This window comes from Desmodus rotundus, chromosome 9 (genome assembly GCF_022682495.2).
Source record: "Desmodus rotundus isolate HL8 chromosome 9, HLdesRot8A.1, whole genome shotgun sequence".
Classification (NCBI taxonomy): Eukaryota; Metazoa; Chordata; class Mammalia; order Chiroptera; family Phyllostomidae; genus Desmodus; species Desmodus rotundus.
The window spans coordinates 42,277,770-42,294,046 of record NC_071395.1 but is presented as its reverse complement, the minus strand read 5'-3'; the positions used below and the strand labels follow the sequence as shown (position 1 = coordinate 42,294,046).

General features: G+C 51.4%; 1 protein-coding gene across 2 annotated transcripts; it reads right to left on the bottom strand.

Annotated features, from left to right (window-relative positions):
• Positions 1 to 45: 45 nt before the first annotated feature.
• Positions 46 to 8,461, bottom strand: ICAM1 (intercellular adhesion molecule 1). 2 transcript variants are annotated; one of them, XM_045192547.3, is made up of 7 exons: positions 8,268 to 8,461; positions 6,084 to 6,344; positions 2,216 to 2,521; positions 1,565 to 1,852; positions 1,230 to 1,484; positions 806 to 1,051; positions 46 to 714 (listed from the first exon to the last, which is right to left on the bottom strand). In XM_045192547.3, the coding sequence occupies exons 1-7, from the start codon at positions 8,323 to 8,325 to the stop codon at positions 548 to 550; spliced, it is 1,581 nt and encodes a 526-aa protein (XP_045048482.2). In that variant the 5' UTR covers positions 8,326 to 8,461; the 3' UTR covers positions 46 to 547. The 2 variants fall into 2 exon arrangements, with proteins under 2 accessions (XP_045048482.2, XP_045048483.2); XM_045192548.3 differs by lacking the exon at positions 806 to 1,051.
• Positions 8,462 to 16,277: the final 7,816 nt, after the last annotated feature.

Sequence of the window (16,277 nt, the reverse complement as noted above, 5' to 3'; positions counted from 1 at the left end):
GTTTACCATTCCACCCCCACATAAAAGGCACCAATAAATATCTGGTAAAAGAACAAACGAATAAATATATCATCTTCCAGAGCTGGGGCCAGTCAGTAGGCAGCATTGCCAGGGGGGCCTCTGTCAGAGGAAGTGTGAGAATTTGTGTTTCGATGCTGCCAGTGCCTGGGCAGGGCCACTTCTCTCTTGTAACTGTAGGGCCTTAGTTCGTGCAGCAGGGGGTGAATTTCAGTGCTTTCCAGATGGCTGTGCCCATGTTGGAGGTATATGTCTCTATCACATCTCTCGGGCCTGGTCAGCCTTCGACACCCCTGACAGGCATGCCCCGAGTCTTGCCCTGGAGTCGTGGCTCAGTTCTGTAGCTACAAGTCAGATGTGAGTCCTGAGTGTGCAGGTGCCACAACCCTCAATGCTGTCTGTCCTCTGGCTGAGGCCTCTGTCTTGTGCTCTGGCATCCCAGGAAGGTAGGTGCAGCTGAATGGCATATGTCCACCACTGTTCAGTGTAGCGCCGCTGCTACTGGTGGAGGCCCTGTCCAGGAACAGGCTCAGGGTGGCGTGTTCAGCTTTATGTTAGACGCTTCCTGGGCCTTCTGTAGCTTGTATTCCCGGATTTTCCGCTGGCGATTATAGAGGTAAGCGGCTGTGCCCACAATGCACGAGAGGGCAGCGGCTGCCACCAAAATGATGATGACCAGGTTATTCTGGCGGTAGTCTGTAGGGAGAACAATAGGACGACATGAGGACTGAGCCAGGTTCACCACCCCTGTCCTGTTCAGCCCAGCCCTGAACACTGGAACACTCACAGTTCACTTTCACAACCACTTCACGGGTGACCACACCATGGCCGGTGGCCCGACACTTGTAGGTGCCCGAAATATTCTGCATGATAGTCCTCAAGACCCCAATGGGCAGCAAAGCCCCATCCCCTATCCGGTGACACTTCACCTGGGGGATGGGGTTCCCCCTGGCTTGGCACTTCAGGATCTGCTGGGAGCCTTCTTGCAAAGTCCAGTTTTCTGGGCAATCACTTTTGTTTAGCAGGGGGCCATCTGGAGCAAGATGAGGGACGGAGGTCAGGGACCAGACTACCCCTCACCACGTAGGACTGGAGGACTTAGATAGGGAACCCAGGGTGGGGGTGTGGTAGGCCCTGGAGAAGAGGAGCTCATGAAGTCTTAGGGGCTGGGCCTTGGCAGTTAGGGGTCATTTTCCCACAGCCCCACTCACACAGGACAACGAGATTCTGGGTCTTGTTCTTGTACACCTTTATCCCGTCCACCTCCAGGACAGCAGAGCATAAGAAGCTACGCCCGTTGTCCTCCGCACTGGCATTCAGCGTGAACCGGGCACTTGAGCCTGGAGTCCCAACTGGGGCCCCATTCAGCGTCACCACGGCTCCAGGATGTGCCTTGCATTCCACTGTCACCATAGTCCCCTCCGGGACCTCCGACTCACTCAGGGTCAGGTTGGGAGCTGGGAAGCCTGGAGGACAGGGCACACAGTGAGACCCACCCCTAGTCCTGCCTCCACCCCTCAGAAGCCCCACCCTGGTCTCTACTTACTGTAGATGGTCACTTTCTCCCCAGTCCTCCGACTCTGGTTTCCCAACGTCACTGTACACCTCAGCTGCTGGATGCCTTCCTCCCCTGCATTCACCCTGACCGAGGCAGTGGCACAGAGGGAGTCACTGCTGTACTTGACTGTGGGTTCCAGCCTCTGGTCCTTCAATGCCAAGTAGACCTGGGCCTCTGAGGCCGGGAACAGCCCATCGAGGGTGCAGTTCACGGGCAACTGTGTGCCCACTTCCATGATTCGGGGAGCAGCAAGGCGTAGGCCGATCTCTGGCAGGACTGACCAGAGAGGATGGGTGTGAACAGAGGGGGACTGAAGCCCTTTCCTATAGCATTTTCATCCCAACACCTGGAACTCCTCTTCCTAGGAGACTCTGTGACCTTGGTCATCTCTGACCCAGGACACTTGGCATCCCTTACCCTGGGTCACAACCTTCTCAGAAGATCCTGTGGCCCAGGCACCCCATTCCCAACACCCCACCCCAGTGGCCAAGAACATGGTCTTCCCAGAAGCCTTTGCAATCTAGGTCACTACCTTCTCGGTACCCTTAGAGCCAGGAGCCCCCTCCTTCCCAGGAACCCCCCATCCCAAGCAGGAATACCACCTGAACCTGTCCTCTTGCAGACTTCCCAATGCCTCACCGAAGGTTCGGAGCTGCCTGGTGGCTGAGCTATTCTGGATCAGTCCCAGGCTTTGGGTCCGAAGGTCCAGTTCCGTGTGGCAAGAGAAATTGGCGCCATGGTCCTCTCTGCGTGCCAGCACTGTGGTGGTGACCTCAGCGGGATGCCCCTCCACAGGCTGCCGGTCCAGCACCTCCTTCCCTCGGAGCAGCAGCACGGAGAGGCTGTTCCAGGGTTCACCTCCCTTCACCTTGCAGTGTAGGGTGAAGTTTTCACCCACAGGCTGCCACTGGGGCAGGGGTGCTAGCTCCACAGATTCTGGGAACCCTGGGGGAGAGGAAAGAAGGAGTGTCCTGTGAGCTGGACAAGACACTCGCCAGCAGGGAGCGCTAGGGCACCACACCTGGGCCAGGGGAGCCTTACCACTCCCCCAGGCAAACATACCCCAAACCACCTAAGCCATACAGGAATGTTAAGAACTTCAGGGGAAACCGGTGAGAAGTGGTTGTGAAGGGGCAAAACAATTCTTTATTTACTGTAGCATCTAAGAGTGGAAAGTGGAAAAGAAACTCAGAGTCTATCACGAGGAGTCCAGTGAAATTGCATACAGTAAATTTCAGCTGCCCAGTCCACTACAGATTGTTTTAGAAAGATCCCTGCTCCCCGTTCTCCTATCTTGGACTCATTTTTCTCCATAGCACTCCTCACCCTCTGACATACAAGGTCATCTACTCAGTGAACTTCTTTCTCCTCGATTTCCCCCTGTGGAATGTCAGTCCAGGAGGCAGGGACTTTTGTCTGCCTCGTCCCCATCATGCTGTTGGCACACAGTAGGCACTCTGTATTTATAGAAAGAATAAGATTGAACCACACACACTGACTCGAGGCCTTTCAGGAGTCTGCTTTTAAGAGAAAGGAGTTCCCACTGTGCTGTGTGATCCCCCGAAACGTTAAAAATGTTAAGAACCCACAGACACTCAAAATGCAACTCTGAATAGCCCCTGAAAACACAGCCTGTGGGCTCAGTCTTTGCAGGCCAGGGTATCTAGTCTGAACCAGATAAGAGAATTCTGAGCCAGTGAAATTTTATAATAGAGCCCTGGTGAGCTGTGACTTAGCACTGAGCCACCCCCCACCCCCTCCCCACCTCACTCCCAGGCTCCCCAGGGAGTCTTGAGGGCTCTGGGTCACTATTCCCTTCCCAAGAGGCCCTGAAATGTCACTTGGCAATGCTGTTAAAATGTCAGGGGCTTGGGTTTGGTTCCTAGTTTTTCTGCTTCTTTGCTATGGACTGTGGGTAAAGGACTTTGCCTCTGGAATAGTTCCAGCCCTCAGGGCTGCAGACACTGAGCCTCAGTTTCCTGAGCTGCAAAGTGACGGTATTGGAGATAGGATTAGAATTAATCCATGTAAGAGGTCAGGAGAGTGACTGTAAATGGGCATAAGATTTCCTCTTAGGGCAATGAAAATACTCTAAAATTAGGTTGTGGCGATGGTTGTACAACTCTAAACACTAAAATTCACTGAATTGCATGCACACTTCAAAGCTTAAAAAAAAAAAAGGCTAAGAAAACCCTCAAACATCCAGCTTTGACATTTAATCATCTGCAGCAAACCCCAGCTCACAGAGCCAGGGGCCCCCTTGAACCTCAGCCCCCATATCTCCAAGCCCAGCTCTTCACCCTGAAAGCCAGACTGAAGGAAGAGGTCTGTCTTGCTTGTACCTCTCCTTGACCCCTCACCTCTGTCCCTTGCCAAGTCCTGGTCACTCTGCCCTTCAAATATTTATCTGCCCTTCCCTTCCTGTACACAGCCGCTGCCCATGAGACGTGTGGCCTGGACCAGGCCCTCGTCCAACTGTTCCCTGGCTTCCCATAAGCCCAGCCTTCTGCTATCTAGATCCCTGACCTTTGAAGTGTGGCTCCCTATCGTCCTGAGGAGAAGGTCCCAACTCCTCAGCCTGGCATTTGAGGACCTGCCAACCTCAGCTCCAGCCTCAATGGTCTGTTGATGTCCCACCCCTCCTGCCCTCCCAACCATAGATCAGCACATTTCCTCCTCCAAACCTTCGCTCATGCTGTTCTCTCTGCCCAGAATGCCAACTCCAGTGCACTCTTCAAGGCCCAATTAGGGGTCACCTCCTGTAGGAATTACCACTCTAAGCTTTCCAGAGAAAGCTTAGCCACCCAGGGATGCCCCTCAACTTTATGCTGAGGGTAGGGCAGGACCAAGCCAGAGTGTCTCCTCGATGACACCCCTGCCACTGTGTGCCAGCTATCTGTTCCATTTCACAGAGGTGAAAACTAAGGCAAAATCCAGAGCCCAGAGTCACAGAGAAAGTGGCAGAGCCAGGACTCACACCTGAAATGCAGGGCTTTCAGCTGTCGGGCCGAGCTGTGGAAGGGCCTTCCAGGAAGTTTCCCTGGGGTTTTCAGAGGCCACCGGGATGTTTGGGGACTTCCCTCACCTGGCCAGCATCTGCTCAAACATGCTCCAAATCAGAAGCAAAGCTAGTATTTGCCCAAAGGCTTCTTTGCCCAGACACCATGAAGATGGAATGTCCTTCATGCCTCACTATGACATTATACCCACCCCAGGAGGTCTCATGTGGAAGTCGGTCATGAAACCATGTCCCCTACAGTCACCTAATTAGTAAGGGTCATGTTGGGACTGGAACCCAAGGCTGTCTAGTCCTAAAGCCACTTGGCCAGTGTCCATCCTTCCTTCCTTCCTTCCTTCCTTTCTTTTTGTTTTGTTCTGATTTGAATTTTATTTATTGCCTACAGTCATAGTAACTCATTCTCACAGTTCAAAATGCCCAAAGGTAAAAAAAAAAAAAAGGCACAAGGAGAAAAAACTCACCTCCCGCCCTTTCCTAGAGCCTCCCACCCCCAACTAATATGGTCATTTCTCTCAGTAAACACAGCCTCCTTCACCCCACTCCAGCCACTCCCTAGTACCCAGGGTGGCATGCCTCTCATTCTGGGCATAACTTACTTCTTTTGAACTTGACCTGTTTAGATCCTTAGAGCGCATTCTCTTTTGGGACATAAGGAGCTTCCTCATTCTTGTACACAGTTGCATACTATTCCATTATTTAGTCAAACCACAGTTTATCTCCCAGACCCCAACATTTGAGTAGCTTGCAAACTTCTGTCCTTTCAAATAACGCGCAGTGAGCCCTGCCTGGTGTGGCTCAGTGGATTGAGAGCTGGCTTTCGAGCCAAAGGGTCACCAGTTCGATTCCCAGTCAGGGCACATGCCTGGGTTGCAGAACAGGTCCCCAACAGGAGGCGCATGAGAGGCAACCACACATTGATGTTTCCCTCTCTCCCTTCCCCCCTCTCTAAAAATAAATAAAATCTTTAAAAGAATCAAATAATGCAGCAGTGAATAATACCACCCCACCCTCAGTTCTGTTGTGGGGGGACACATGTAAGCCCAATTCCCAGGATCTGTGTCAAAGGACACGTGCCTGTGTTGTTTGCAGAACGGAGGCCCCCTTCCCTGCCTGGGGTTGCACTTCTTTATGCTCCCACAGTCAGCAAGGTCCCAGGACAGCCTGCTACCCTGCAGTCTTGTCAGCATAGCTCTTATCATTGTGGTCAATGTGTGAAAAAAGCCACCTCAGGGCTAATTTTAATTTGCACCTTTTTTTTTTTTTTTAAAGTCAGATCTAGGGCCTTTGTCAGAGGCCTAGAGAGCCAGTATTCTCTAATGTGCTGAATCCTTGTTGATACTCTAACTGCACCCAAGGAAGTTCAAGGAGGGGTTTTAAACGACAAGCAGGCTTTCTGAAGATGTGCCCACCGGACCTTCAGTGACACCCTCCCCGGCCCCAGCCCCCCCAGCCAGCATGCGCCATTCAGCCCTGGGCCCAGCCACTCACAGTACACAGTAAGGGATATTGAAGCTCCGGTCTGGTTGGCACCACAGTTGGAGAAGCATATTGGGGCGCTGTCTTCTTGTATGCCACTAAGTTCATAGGTCACCCAGTTGCTCCCATTGTTCACTGGCCTCTTAGTCAACGGAGTTTCAAGACCCAAGGTGGCATTTTGATCACAGGTGGCAAGGCAGGTCACGTTCACGGAGCCTCCTCGGGGTATGATGGCTTTTTGGGGTTGTACTGATGTGTTGGCACTTCCAGCCGCTGGAACACAAGTGTGAAGAGGAGCTTAAGGCATTAAGAATTGGGGTCATCAACATTCCTGGGTACCCAGCCTGTGCTGGGCCACAGCCTCTGCTGTTAGTGTGGGAGAGAGAAAAATTCTTGAGCAAACAAGATAATTAATAACTGATGCTAGGAAAAACTCTCACAAAAACAAAACTGGGTGGTAGAACAGACAGGGACTTCATGACAGGGTGATGTGTGAGCAGATATAAATAATGAGAAGGGCCATCCAGAGACAGGGGGAATGAGTTCCAAGTGCAAAGGTTCCGGGACAGGGTAGCTGGAGCCAAGTCAGCAAGGGGAAGGGCTGGGGGAAATGAGGTCAGGGAGATCACGCTGGCAGCACATGTAAGCCTTGCCAAGGATGTGTTTTTCATTCTGAGGGCAATGGGGAGCCATGGGAGGATTTCAGCAGAGGAGGAACATGGCGTCAGTGTTCTCACTCCCACAAGATCAGGTGGGGGAACCAGTCCTCAGGGGATAGAGGGATTCTGATCAAGCTGGTTCCTCACTCCCTTTGACAAGTGGTCTCTCCTCTTTGGCCTCAATTTCCACATCTGTGAGGTGGGTGAGTATAGTTCACCCAACCCTGATAATGAAAGTAACCCCTAGGGCAGGGCAAGGAGCACGAAGCCCTGGGTAAGGCAAAGGATTGTTAGCTCCCTCGGACCTTGGTGCCTTCAAAGCTAAAAAATGCCTGTCCTGTCTGAGCCCTTCTGGCCTACCCTACCCCCAAAGATTCCTGCCCTCAGCTTTGGGCCCACTTTATCTGGGGTGGGGTGAAAACAGTTCTCTGAGGGTAGTCCTGGGATCATTCTCATCTCACAGAGGGAAATGGTGAGGCCTGAAGAGGGGAAGTTACGCAGCCAGAAAGCGGTAGAATCTGGACTGCAGTCTGCATGAGAACGTTTTGCAGAGCTGGTAATCATGGTCTTCATCTTCCACTCCCCTGCTCCCCAACCCTGACCACCTTTGAGACTCTCTGTCCCTCTTCTCTCCCCCTCCTGGCTGCAGCTGGTGGAGGGCTGCTGGGGAATCTCACTTCTCAGCCTCTGGTCCTTGGGCAAGTCAGGCCTGGAATTCCCCTGAGCAGAAGCAGGTCTGGACTTCCCCAAGGGCAGTAAAGGAGAAACAAAATGTGCTTCGGGTGTGGGGGGTCCCCAGGCTGCTCAGAGAGTAACCACATCTCATACCACCTGACTGCCTCCTGGGGTTAGGTGCTGTGCTGGGTCAGGTCTCAACCAAGGCAAGGTGGTCACGATTACATTCTGCCCTCCATTTTATAGCTAAAGTCAAACCCTTGACAGGGTGGCTTTTTAAAAAAATGTTTTCTATTTATTTATTTAATTTTTAGAGAGTGGAAAGTAGGGAGAAAGGGAGAGAAACGTCAATGTGTGGCTGCCTCTCGTGCATCCCCAACTGGGGACCTGGCCTGCAGCCCAGGCATGTTCCCTGTGCCCTGATCGGGAATCAAACCAGTGACCCTTTGGTTCATAGGCCAGCACTCAATCTACTGAGTCACACCAACCAGGGCTCTTTTAAAAAAAAAAAAAAATTATTTATTGATGAGAGAGAGAGAGAGAGAGAGAGAGAGAGAGAGAGAGAGAGAGGAGGGAGGGAGATATTGAGATAGAAACATCGATTTGTTGTTCTACATATTTATGCATTCATTGGTTGATTCTTGTATGTGCCCTGACCGGGTATGGGACCTGCAGCCTTCGCGTATTTGGAACGATGCTCTAACCAACTGAGCTACCCTGCCCGGGTCTGGCGGTTGACTTTCAATGGATGGCTCTAGCCTGAACTTCCCCTAAACAGCTACCTAAATACAAATGACCTGGTCCCCAGCCCGCCGCGGCGCCCAGGACGCTGGCCCGACGACATCCCCCATCCTCGACTCACCTTGGAGCAGAGCCCCGATCAGGACCAGGAGCGCTGGCAGCAGAGATCCGGTGGCCATGGGAGCTGTAGCGACCTAGGCAGGGAGAAACTAGTAGTCGTGGAAGTGAGGAGGTCGGTTCGCGGGGCGGACTGGGCGCCAAGACTGCTTACGCGTCCTTTTATAGAGCCGTCCGTCGGGGGCTGAGGGGCGGTGCCCTCTTCCCGGAAACCTCGCGCCTTCCCCCACGGAACGAGGGCTCTGGCATTTCCGGATTGGGGTGGCGCCTCACCCCAGCCTGGTTTTGCCCCCTAGCTAGCCAGCCGCTAGCTGCTAGCCGCTGGATCGCCGGAATTTCCGAACTGAAGCAATGAGGCCACCGTGGTGGCAGTGATTCGGGGGCTGCTCCGGGCCCCGGGGGTCTGGTTTTCGGGCGGGGTTAATCTTTACTCTGCGTTTACGCCGTGCTGACAACTACCCTAGAATACGAGGGACTGTTATTGCGCCCATTCCAGAGAGGGGTAAACTGAGGCTCTGAGCTGTGGGAGGATTTGACTCCCCAGCGCCTGCAGGCCTCTTGAACCAAGGGGATGATCCCTCGCTGAGGTGGGGGCCGGGAATCCTCACGGGGCAACTTCCATCAAGTGTGTCCCCCACCCAAGGGGCATGTTCCGTCCCAGCGGGAACCGAGATTTCCCAAGAAGAGCCGGAGCAAGCCCAGACACCTCCAGGCGCCGTCCGCGTAACCTGCGGGCGTCGTCACATCCCGAGATCCGCATCCCTCCACCGATGGGCGCCCCAACTCCAGAGACCTCGCTTCCCCTTTCGGTAGTGGCCGCGGGGGCGTTTTACAGCTTCCAGAAAGGGGAAGGAAGCCGCGTGGTGCTAGGGCGCGGAGCTCCCCAATGCCGTTCCCAGGCTCCGCGGCGGGACGGAGGCAGCGCACCTGGGGGGCGGGGGGTAGGCGCTCGAGGCCTTGTCTAAGGGAAACTGAGGCAGCTCCTAGGCTCCGAAGTGGGACGGAGAGATGAGGACGCTCAAACGCTTGCCTGCACTCGCGGCTCTCGAAACTCGAACGCCAAAACTTGAACTCTGGAACTCGAACCCCGGACCCTAGCATTAAACGTGTGCAGAGCTTTGTCCGGGCTGGTTCCATGCGGCGACGCGAGCGTTGCAAAGGCCTGCGCCCGCCGCGTCTACAGGCCGCCCCCACGTCCAGCATCCCCGAAGTCACAGCCCGTGCGGGTGACCGCAGGACTCGTCATCCACACGTGGAGGCTGCAGACTCGGATCTCCGAAGGCGCCAAGTCGCGCCGCCCAAGCCTTCCTGTTGTGGGACGCAAGCTGCATCGCCATGGAGACCTCTGAGGGGCCAGAGGTTCACCAAGCAGAAGGGGAAGGGAGAGGGCCTGGGGAAGCCCCCGCCCTTCCTCCGGGAGATGGGGCTACGAACCGCTCGTCCTCCAGAAACGTGCCCCTCCCCCGGCCCCATGGTTCCCAAGGAATTTCCAAGGGGATCTTTCTTCCTGGGGCGGGGCGGGGGCATGTGGAGGGTGCTAAATCCCCCCCGCCCCCCCCCCCCCCGCTAGAATGGCCTGGGCAGAGGTGCAGAGTAGGAACTGGGGACGTCCCTGCCCCTCCGAGGCTCTGGGAAAATCCTACACGGGGTGTTATTTTCCGGCGGATTTTTGTTCTGGTTCCCGTGACCGGGACCCTTGGCCTTGAATCAAAGTACGCGGGTCAATAGTTCCACTGCGCGGCCCAGGTACCCACTGCAGCCAGAAAACCATGGTTCTTCTCTCTTCACACCACTGCACAGCGTTCAAGACAGACAAAATTTTTCCCATTGTGCTGAGATGGTCTTAGTGGGGACGACAGACGAGACATAAAAGTAAAATAGATGAATTGTTACCTGGTTATTAGTGCTAAGGAGGAAAAATAAAGCGGGGAAGGGGAGAGGAAATAGGAAGATTAATGCACTTTGAAGTAGAGTATTCTGGGAAAGACTGAGGTAACATTTGAGCAAAAACCAGAGGGAGGTGAGGAGGGAACGGTGACGATATTAAGAAGGTAGCATATCAGGCCGGGAACACTGTAGGAAATGCCTTAACGAAGTCTGAGGCCAGTGCGGCTGCTGAGCAGGGAGGATGGAGGGGAGTTGCAGGAGAGGAGGGCAGGGACAGGGTTGGGTAGAGCAGGCTGGTGCTTGTCCCCTTGGGGAGAGGTGGGGGACTTTGGCTTTTCCTCTCAGTGAGATGGGGACCGTGGTGGGTTCTGAGCAGAGGAAGGACAGGCCAGCTCTGACTCAGGAATTTACAGGCACCCTCCTGAGACTACAGGACCTCCAGCCAGGGGGTGGGAGGACAGGGTGGGAGACGGATAGGAGAGGAGGTGACTGCTCTAGTTTGGGCAAGTAATGATGGTGTCCAGACTGGACAGTGGCATTGGAGAATGCCACTCCTGGTGGAATTTGGCATCTGTTTTGGTGGCAGAGCCAACTGGACTTGCTAGAACATGGGGCAGAGCAGAGTCAAGGATGACTCTTTGGGGTCCTTCTCTGAGACTCAGGGAGGATGGAGGGCCGTTTCCTGAGTGAGGATGGGATGGTAATGAGGGGCAGGTTGGCAGAAGGAGAATGTACTTCCCCATCTTACACTCCCTTTGCGTATTTGCTTTTAAATTTGAATTTTATTTTTTTAAGGATTTTATTTTTTTACTCAGACACAGGGGAAGGGAGGGAGAAAGAGAGGGAGAGAAACATTGATGTGAGAGAGAAACATCGATCGGTTGCCTCTCACATACACCCCAACAGGGGACTGACCCACAACCCAGGCACGTGCCCTGACCAGGAATCAAACAGGTGACCCTTCAGTTTGCAAGGCGATGCCCAACCCACTGAGGCACATCGGTTAGGGTTTTTTGGGGTTTTTTTTTTTTCATGGAAAAGGGAAGCACATGGTACCCAGCCCTTTTCTATAGTCGCCAGGAAAGGCAGGGCTTCCTCCAGGGTGTCAGGCAGTCTCAGGCAGGCCAAGGAATTAGCCCAGGGCAGAAGTATCTGTGCCTAACTCCATGGCATTACGCTTGCTCTCCCCTCACTCTGAGCTCTGGCACGGCCACCTTTTCGTTTCCTCCGCCTGGAATGTTCTTTTCTCATCCCTGACATAGCCTGTCCCTACACCCTGGGCCACACACCCTGTTCGCTTCTGTCATTGTCCTAATGTGTTCATTATTGAAACCTCGTTCACTTGCTGAAATTCTTTGATTTACTTGATTGCCCGTGACTTCCATTTCTGTGAATTCCAGAAAGGCAGGGAACCCATCTTGTGGAATAAATTAACTTCTCTTGTCTCTGAGCATTCTGCTTATGCTGTTCCTCCAACCCAGAATTCCCTTTCCACCACTTTTACAAGAGGTTCCCAGAGCAGTTCACTCATAAGGTTGGCATGCAGGTGGTCTGGGAGGTCACCCCAGGCAACACCTGGGGCATGGGGAAACAGGGAAGGGAGACAGCAAAGGTGAGCATCAGGAGATTTCCCCTTTGGGGACAACTGGAGTTCCTCTCACTGGGGAACTTTAGGTGATGGGTAGATTCCACCAGTCCTGTGCCTCATTGGGTAAAGGCTGCTCCAGAAATGTCAACTCCCCAATACTTCATATATATAATTTTTAAGTCACCATGCTGTGCATTATATCCCTAGCATTTATTTATCTTATAACCGGAAGTTTATACCTTTAGACCTCTTTCACCCAATTCCCCAACCCTCACCCCCATCTCTAGCAACCACCAATCTGCGCTCTGTCCTTATAAGTTCTTTTCTTAAGATTCCACATATAAGTGAGATCATACAATACTTATCTTTGTCTGACTTACTTCACTTAGCGTAATTTCTTCAAGGCCCATCCATGTTGTCATAAATAGCAAGTTACCCTTTTTTATGGCTGAATACCATCTCATTGTCTATATATATGAACCACGTGTTTTTTGTTTTTTACCCATTCATCCATCCCTGGACACTCAGCCATGTCTTGGCTACTATAATCATGAAGATATCTTTTCCAGGTAGTGATATTGTTTCCTTCAGATAAATACACAAAAAGTGGAATTGCTGGATCATATGGTAGTTCTGTGTCTAATTTTTTAAGGAACATCCACACTGCTTTCCATAGTGGCTGCACCAGTTTCATATCTATGTGAAACTGAGAGAGAGATAAATTCATGTAACAGAAAATTCACATGTTTACCTTTTAAGGGTTTTCTCGTATATTCACTATCTTGTACAACTGTCACCATTATTTAATTCCAGGATACTTTCATTACCCCCAAAAGAAACCTAGGACCTCCCCATCCCCCCTCTCCCCAGGCCCTGGCAACCACTAACGTACTTTCTTTCCCTATGGATTTACATATTCTGGTCATTTCATATAAATGCAATTAAACAATATGAGGTCTTTAAAAAAATATGTATTTTATTCATTTGCCCTGGCTGGTGTGGCTCAGTGGATTGAGTGCTGGCCTGCGAACCTAAAGGTCACTGGTTCAATTCGCACTCAGGGCACATGCCTGGGTTGCAGGCCAGGTCCCCAGTTGGGGACATTAGAGAGGTAATCAATTGATGTTTCTCTTGCACATCGATTTTTCTCTCCCTCTCTTTTTCCCTTCTTTCCCCTCTCTCTAAAAATAAAAACAAAATCTTTAGAAAAAATCAGAGATTCTGATGTGATAGAAAAAATACTTTATTTATTTTTAGAGATAGGAGAAGGGATAGAGGGAAACATCGATGTGTGAGAGAAACACTGATCAGTTGCCCCTTGCACACCCCCAACCGGGGAGTAGCCCGCCACCTATACACGTGCCCTGACCAGGAAGAGGCGGCGGTTTCACTTTGTGGGATGGTGCTCTGCCAAGGGAGCCACACCGGTCAGGGCAACATGTAGCCTTTTGTGTCTGACTTCTTTCACTCGGCATGATGTTCAGAATATTCACAATAGAGATTCGTCCATGTCATAGCATGTGTCAGTCTTTCTTTCCTTTTTGGGGGTGCATAATATTCCACTGTGAGGACATACATTCAGTATAACATCTGTATATCTATTCATCTCTAGATGGACATTTAGGCTCTTTCCACCTTCAGCTAATTGTGAATAATGCTCCCATGAACACTGGAATACAAGTATCTTTTGGAGTCCCTGTTTTCAATTCTTCTGGTATACTTCATTCCTGTTTATAGTTGCGTGGTGTTCAATTGCTTGTAGTTATCATATTTTGTTCATCCATTCATTCGTCAATAGAAATTTGGGTTGTTTACACCTTTTGGGCATCATGAATCATGCTGCACTTAGCACTCATGTACAAGTTTTTGTATGAACATGTTTTCAGTCCTTTTGGGTATATACCTGGAAGTGAAATTTTGGGACACATGGTAATTCCATGTTTAACTTTTTGAGGGACTGCCAGACTCTTCGCCACAGTGGCTGTGCCATTTTACATTCCCACCAACAATCGACAAGGGTTCGAGGGTTCCCATTTTCCCACATCCTTGCCAATACTTATTTTATGTTTTATTATTATTAATATTGCCACCCTAATGGGTAGGAAGTGGTATATCATGATTCCCCAGTCCTTCTGACCTTCCCCGTGGACAAGCCCAGCACGGTCCTACAGCATAGGAAGCTGGGGTTTGCCTGGGACAGCGAATGCGAAGGGGATGTGGTCAGTCAGAGTGCTGAGAGCGCCTGCCACAAGCTGTAACCTTGAGCAAGCCACTTTCCCTGGTTGCACCTTAGTGGCCTCAGCTGTGGAATTGGGATAACACATACCTCAAAGGGTAGATGCGAGATTTCAGTCAGATGATTCGTGTGCAGTGCTTGGCATAGCTCTGTGCAGAGTGAGAAAAGATGGTAATATTTACTGTGTTTCCTTAGGACTCAGTTCTGAGAATCCCACCTTACACTTCCACGCTGAAATACAGCTTCCTCCTCTGGATTCCCACAGATCTTCTTCATACTGGCACTACAGCTCCCCCAGTGGCCCTAGCGTGTAAAGCAAGAATTCATGAAGTTTGGGAGTCATCAGAACAACTTTGCTTTTTTTCTAGTGGAATCTTGCCCTACCCTCGCTGAGAATTCTGCCCAGGACTCAGGCCCAGGTCATTACAATTCCAATTTCTAAACTTGACTTGGTGTCTGTTGGGAGCCTTGGGTCAGTCATCTTCAGGCTGGTGGCCTCGATGGGAAAGAAGGGTTTGGTTTCTTTGCCATTGACCTTCTTCCTGTTTGCCTTGACCCCTTTCACCAGCCTTTGGATCCCTCCTGTCCAGATGCAGAGAGGAAGGGAGAGGGGACAAGATGGTTCCTCCTTGGCTAATGGGTTCGCCCCATGATGCACTCATGTGTTAAACTGGTGCCCCCGGTCGATTTGGTGGATACACAGTAGTAGGGGCTCTTTCCTGGGTTCCTCTTCGCTGGGTTCGGGCATCTTTGATCTGGGTTGTGGCTCCTTCTCCAGGCCCTGGGACCTGGTCCTACCATCTTGTCCCTCCCAGGAGGTCTCCGGTCGACTGAGTACCAATATGCAGACCCTCTGGCTCCACCGTCAGAACTGCTTGCCTCTTGCCCTCTGGGTTTCCTGGGAGTCAGATCACAGCTTTCCTAGGCTGAGTCCTAGTGGCCTTAATAAAGGACACTTTTCTAAAGCTGTGAAGTCCCCCCCACCTCTGGGCTCTGGATTAGCCTCTGTCCCAAGAGGATGGAATGGGGACTTGTAGGTAGCAACAGCTCCTCTTGAAAAAATGTTTTCAGCCATCTCTCTCTTTTTAAGGGCTTTTAATTATAGATTTTCAACCATAGGCAACAGCAAAGAGGGCATATGATGAAGCCACATGTGCCAGCTTCCACAGTTCTCACAGCTCCATCTCTCCCCTTACATATATACTGCCATGGGTTCAGCTGTTTCTCCTCCCTGCAAAAGAAGAAGGGAGGGAGGGAGGGAGGAAGAAAGGAAGGGAAGGAGGGAAGGGAGGAAGAAAGGAAGGAAAGGAGGAAAGAAGGGAGGGAGGGAGGGAGGAAGAAAGGAAGGGAAGGAGGGAAGGGAGGAAGAAAGGAAGGAAAGGAGGAAAGAAGGGAGGGAGGGAGGGAGGAAGATAGGAAGAAACTCGTAATTCCTAGTACCTGTGAATGTGACCTTGCTTGGAAGTAGGGTCTTTGAAGACGATCAAGTCAAGATGAGGTCATTAGGGTGCCCTAACCCAACATAACTGGTGTTCTTACAAAAAGGATAAACTTGGACACAGACACATACACACAGGGATCCCATTTGAAGATGAAGGCAGAGATTGGGGTGATATGTCTACCAGCCAAGGGACACCAAGGATGGCCAGCAAATTACCAGAAGCTAGGGGCACAGTATGGGGCCGATTCTCCAACATACGGGTTGATCTTGGACTTCCAGCCTCCAGAACTGTGAGCTGATACATGGCTCGTTGAAGCCCCTCCCAACCTGTAGTACTGTTATGGCAGCTTGAACACTCCCCCCCAACGCGCAATGATTGAAAAGTATGTTCTAGATGTCAGATCTTTTTTTCCGATGCCTTTTTCCATTCTGATCTGGCTGAGGGATTCCAGTACAGGAAAAGTTTCTGGCCCATTTTTTGAAAATGTTGAGCAGGGGTTGGTGTTACCCTGTTTCCTGATGGCTGTGATGGCAACAACTGGGCCCTGACTTCCAGTTATGAGTAGACCAGGCTAGGTGCTATCAGGACAATAGCTGGGTCTTACTTTAAGCCTTGAGGCCCTGCAGGGCCGGCCAGAGGCACAGGGAGAGGCAGGCAAGTTTGGCTGAAGCCCACACAGCATTTCCTGCTCAGGCTTTGCACCCCTTCTTACCAGTGGGTCCAAGTGATTTTTTAACTTAGTCAAATCTGGTGCTTTAAGGATCAAATTTTATGTGCAATGAGGATTTTCAAAGAATGTGTTTCAAGATCTGAAGTCACTCCCAAGAGAGGCATTCCAGAGATGTTTTTGGTGAGGGACAG

Excerpts from the sequence above, each read along its gene's own strand:
- ICAM1 (XM_045192547.3), bottom strand. The coding sequence starts at position 8,325 with ATGGCCACCGGATCTCTGCTGCCAGCGCTCCTGGTCCTGATCGGGGCT. Across the intron at positions 1,853-2,215 it reads CAGGCAGCTCCGAACCTTCG|TCCTGCCAGAGATCGGCCTA; the intron begins GTGAGGCATTGG and ends CTCTCTGGTCAG. Across the intron at positions 715-805 it reads AGTGGTTGTGAAAGTGAACT|ACTACCGCCAGAATAACCTG; the intron begins GTGAGTGTTCCA and ends TTCTCCCTACAG.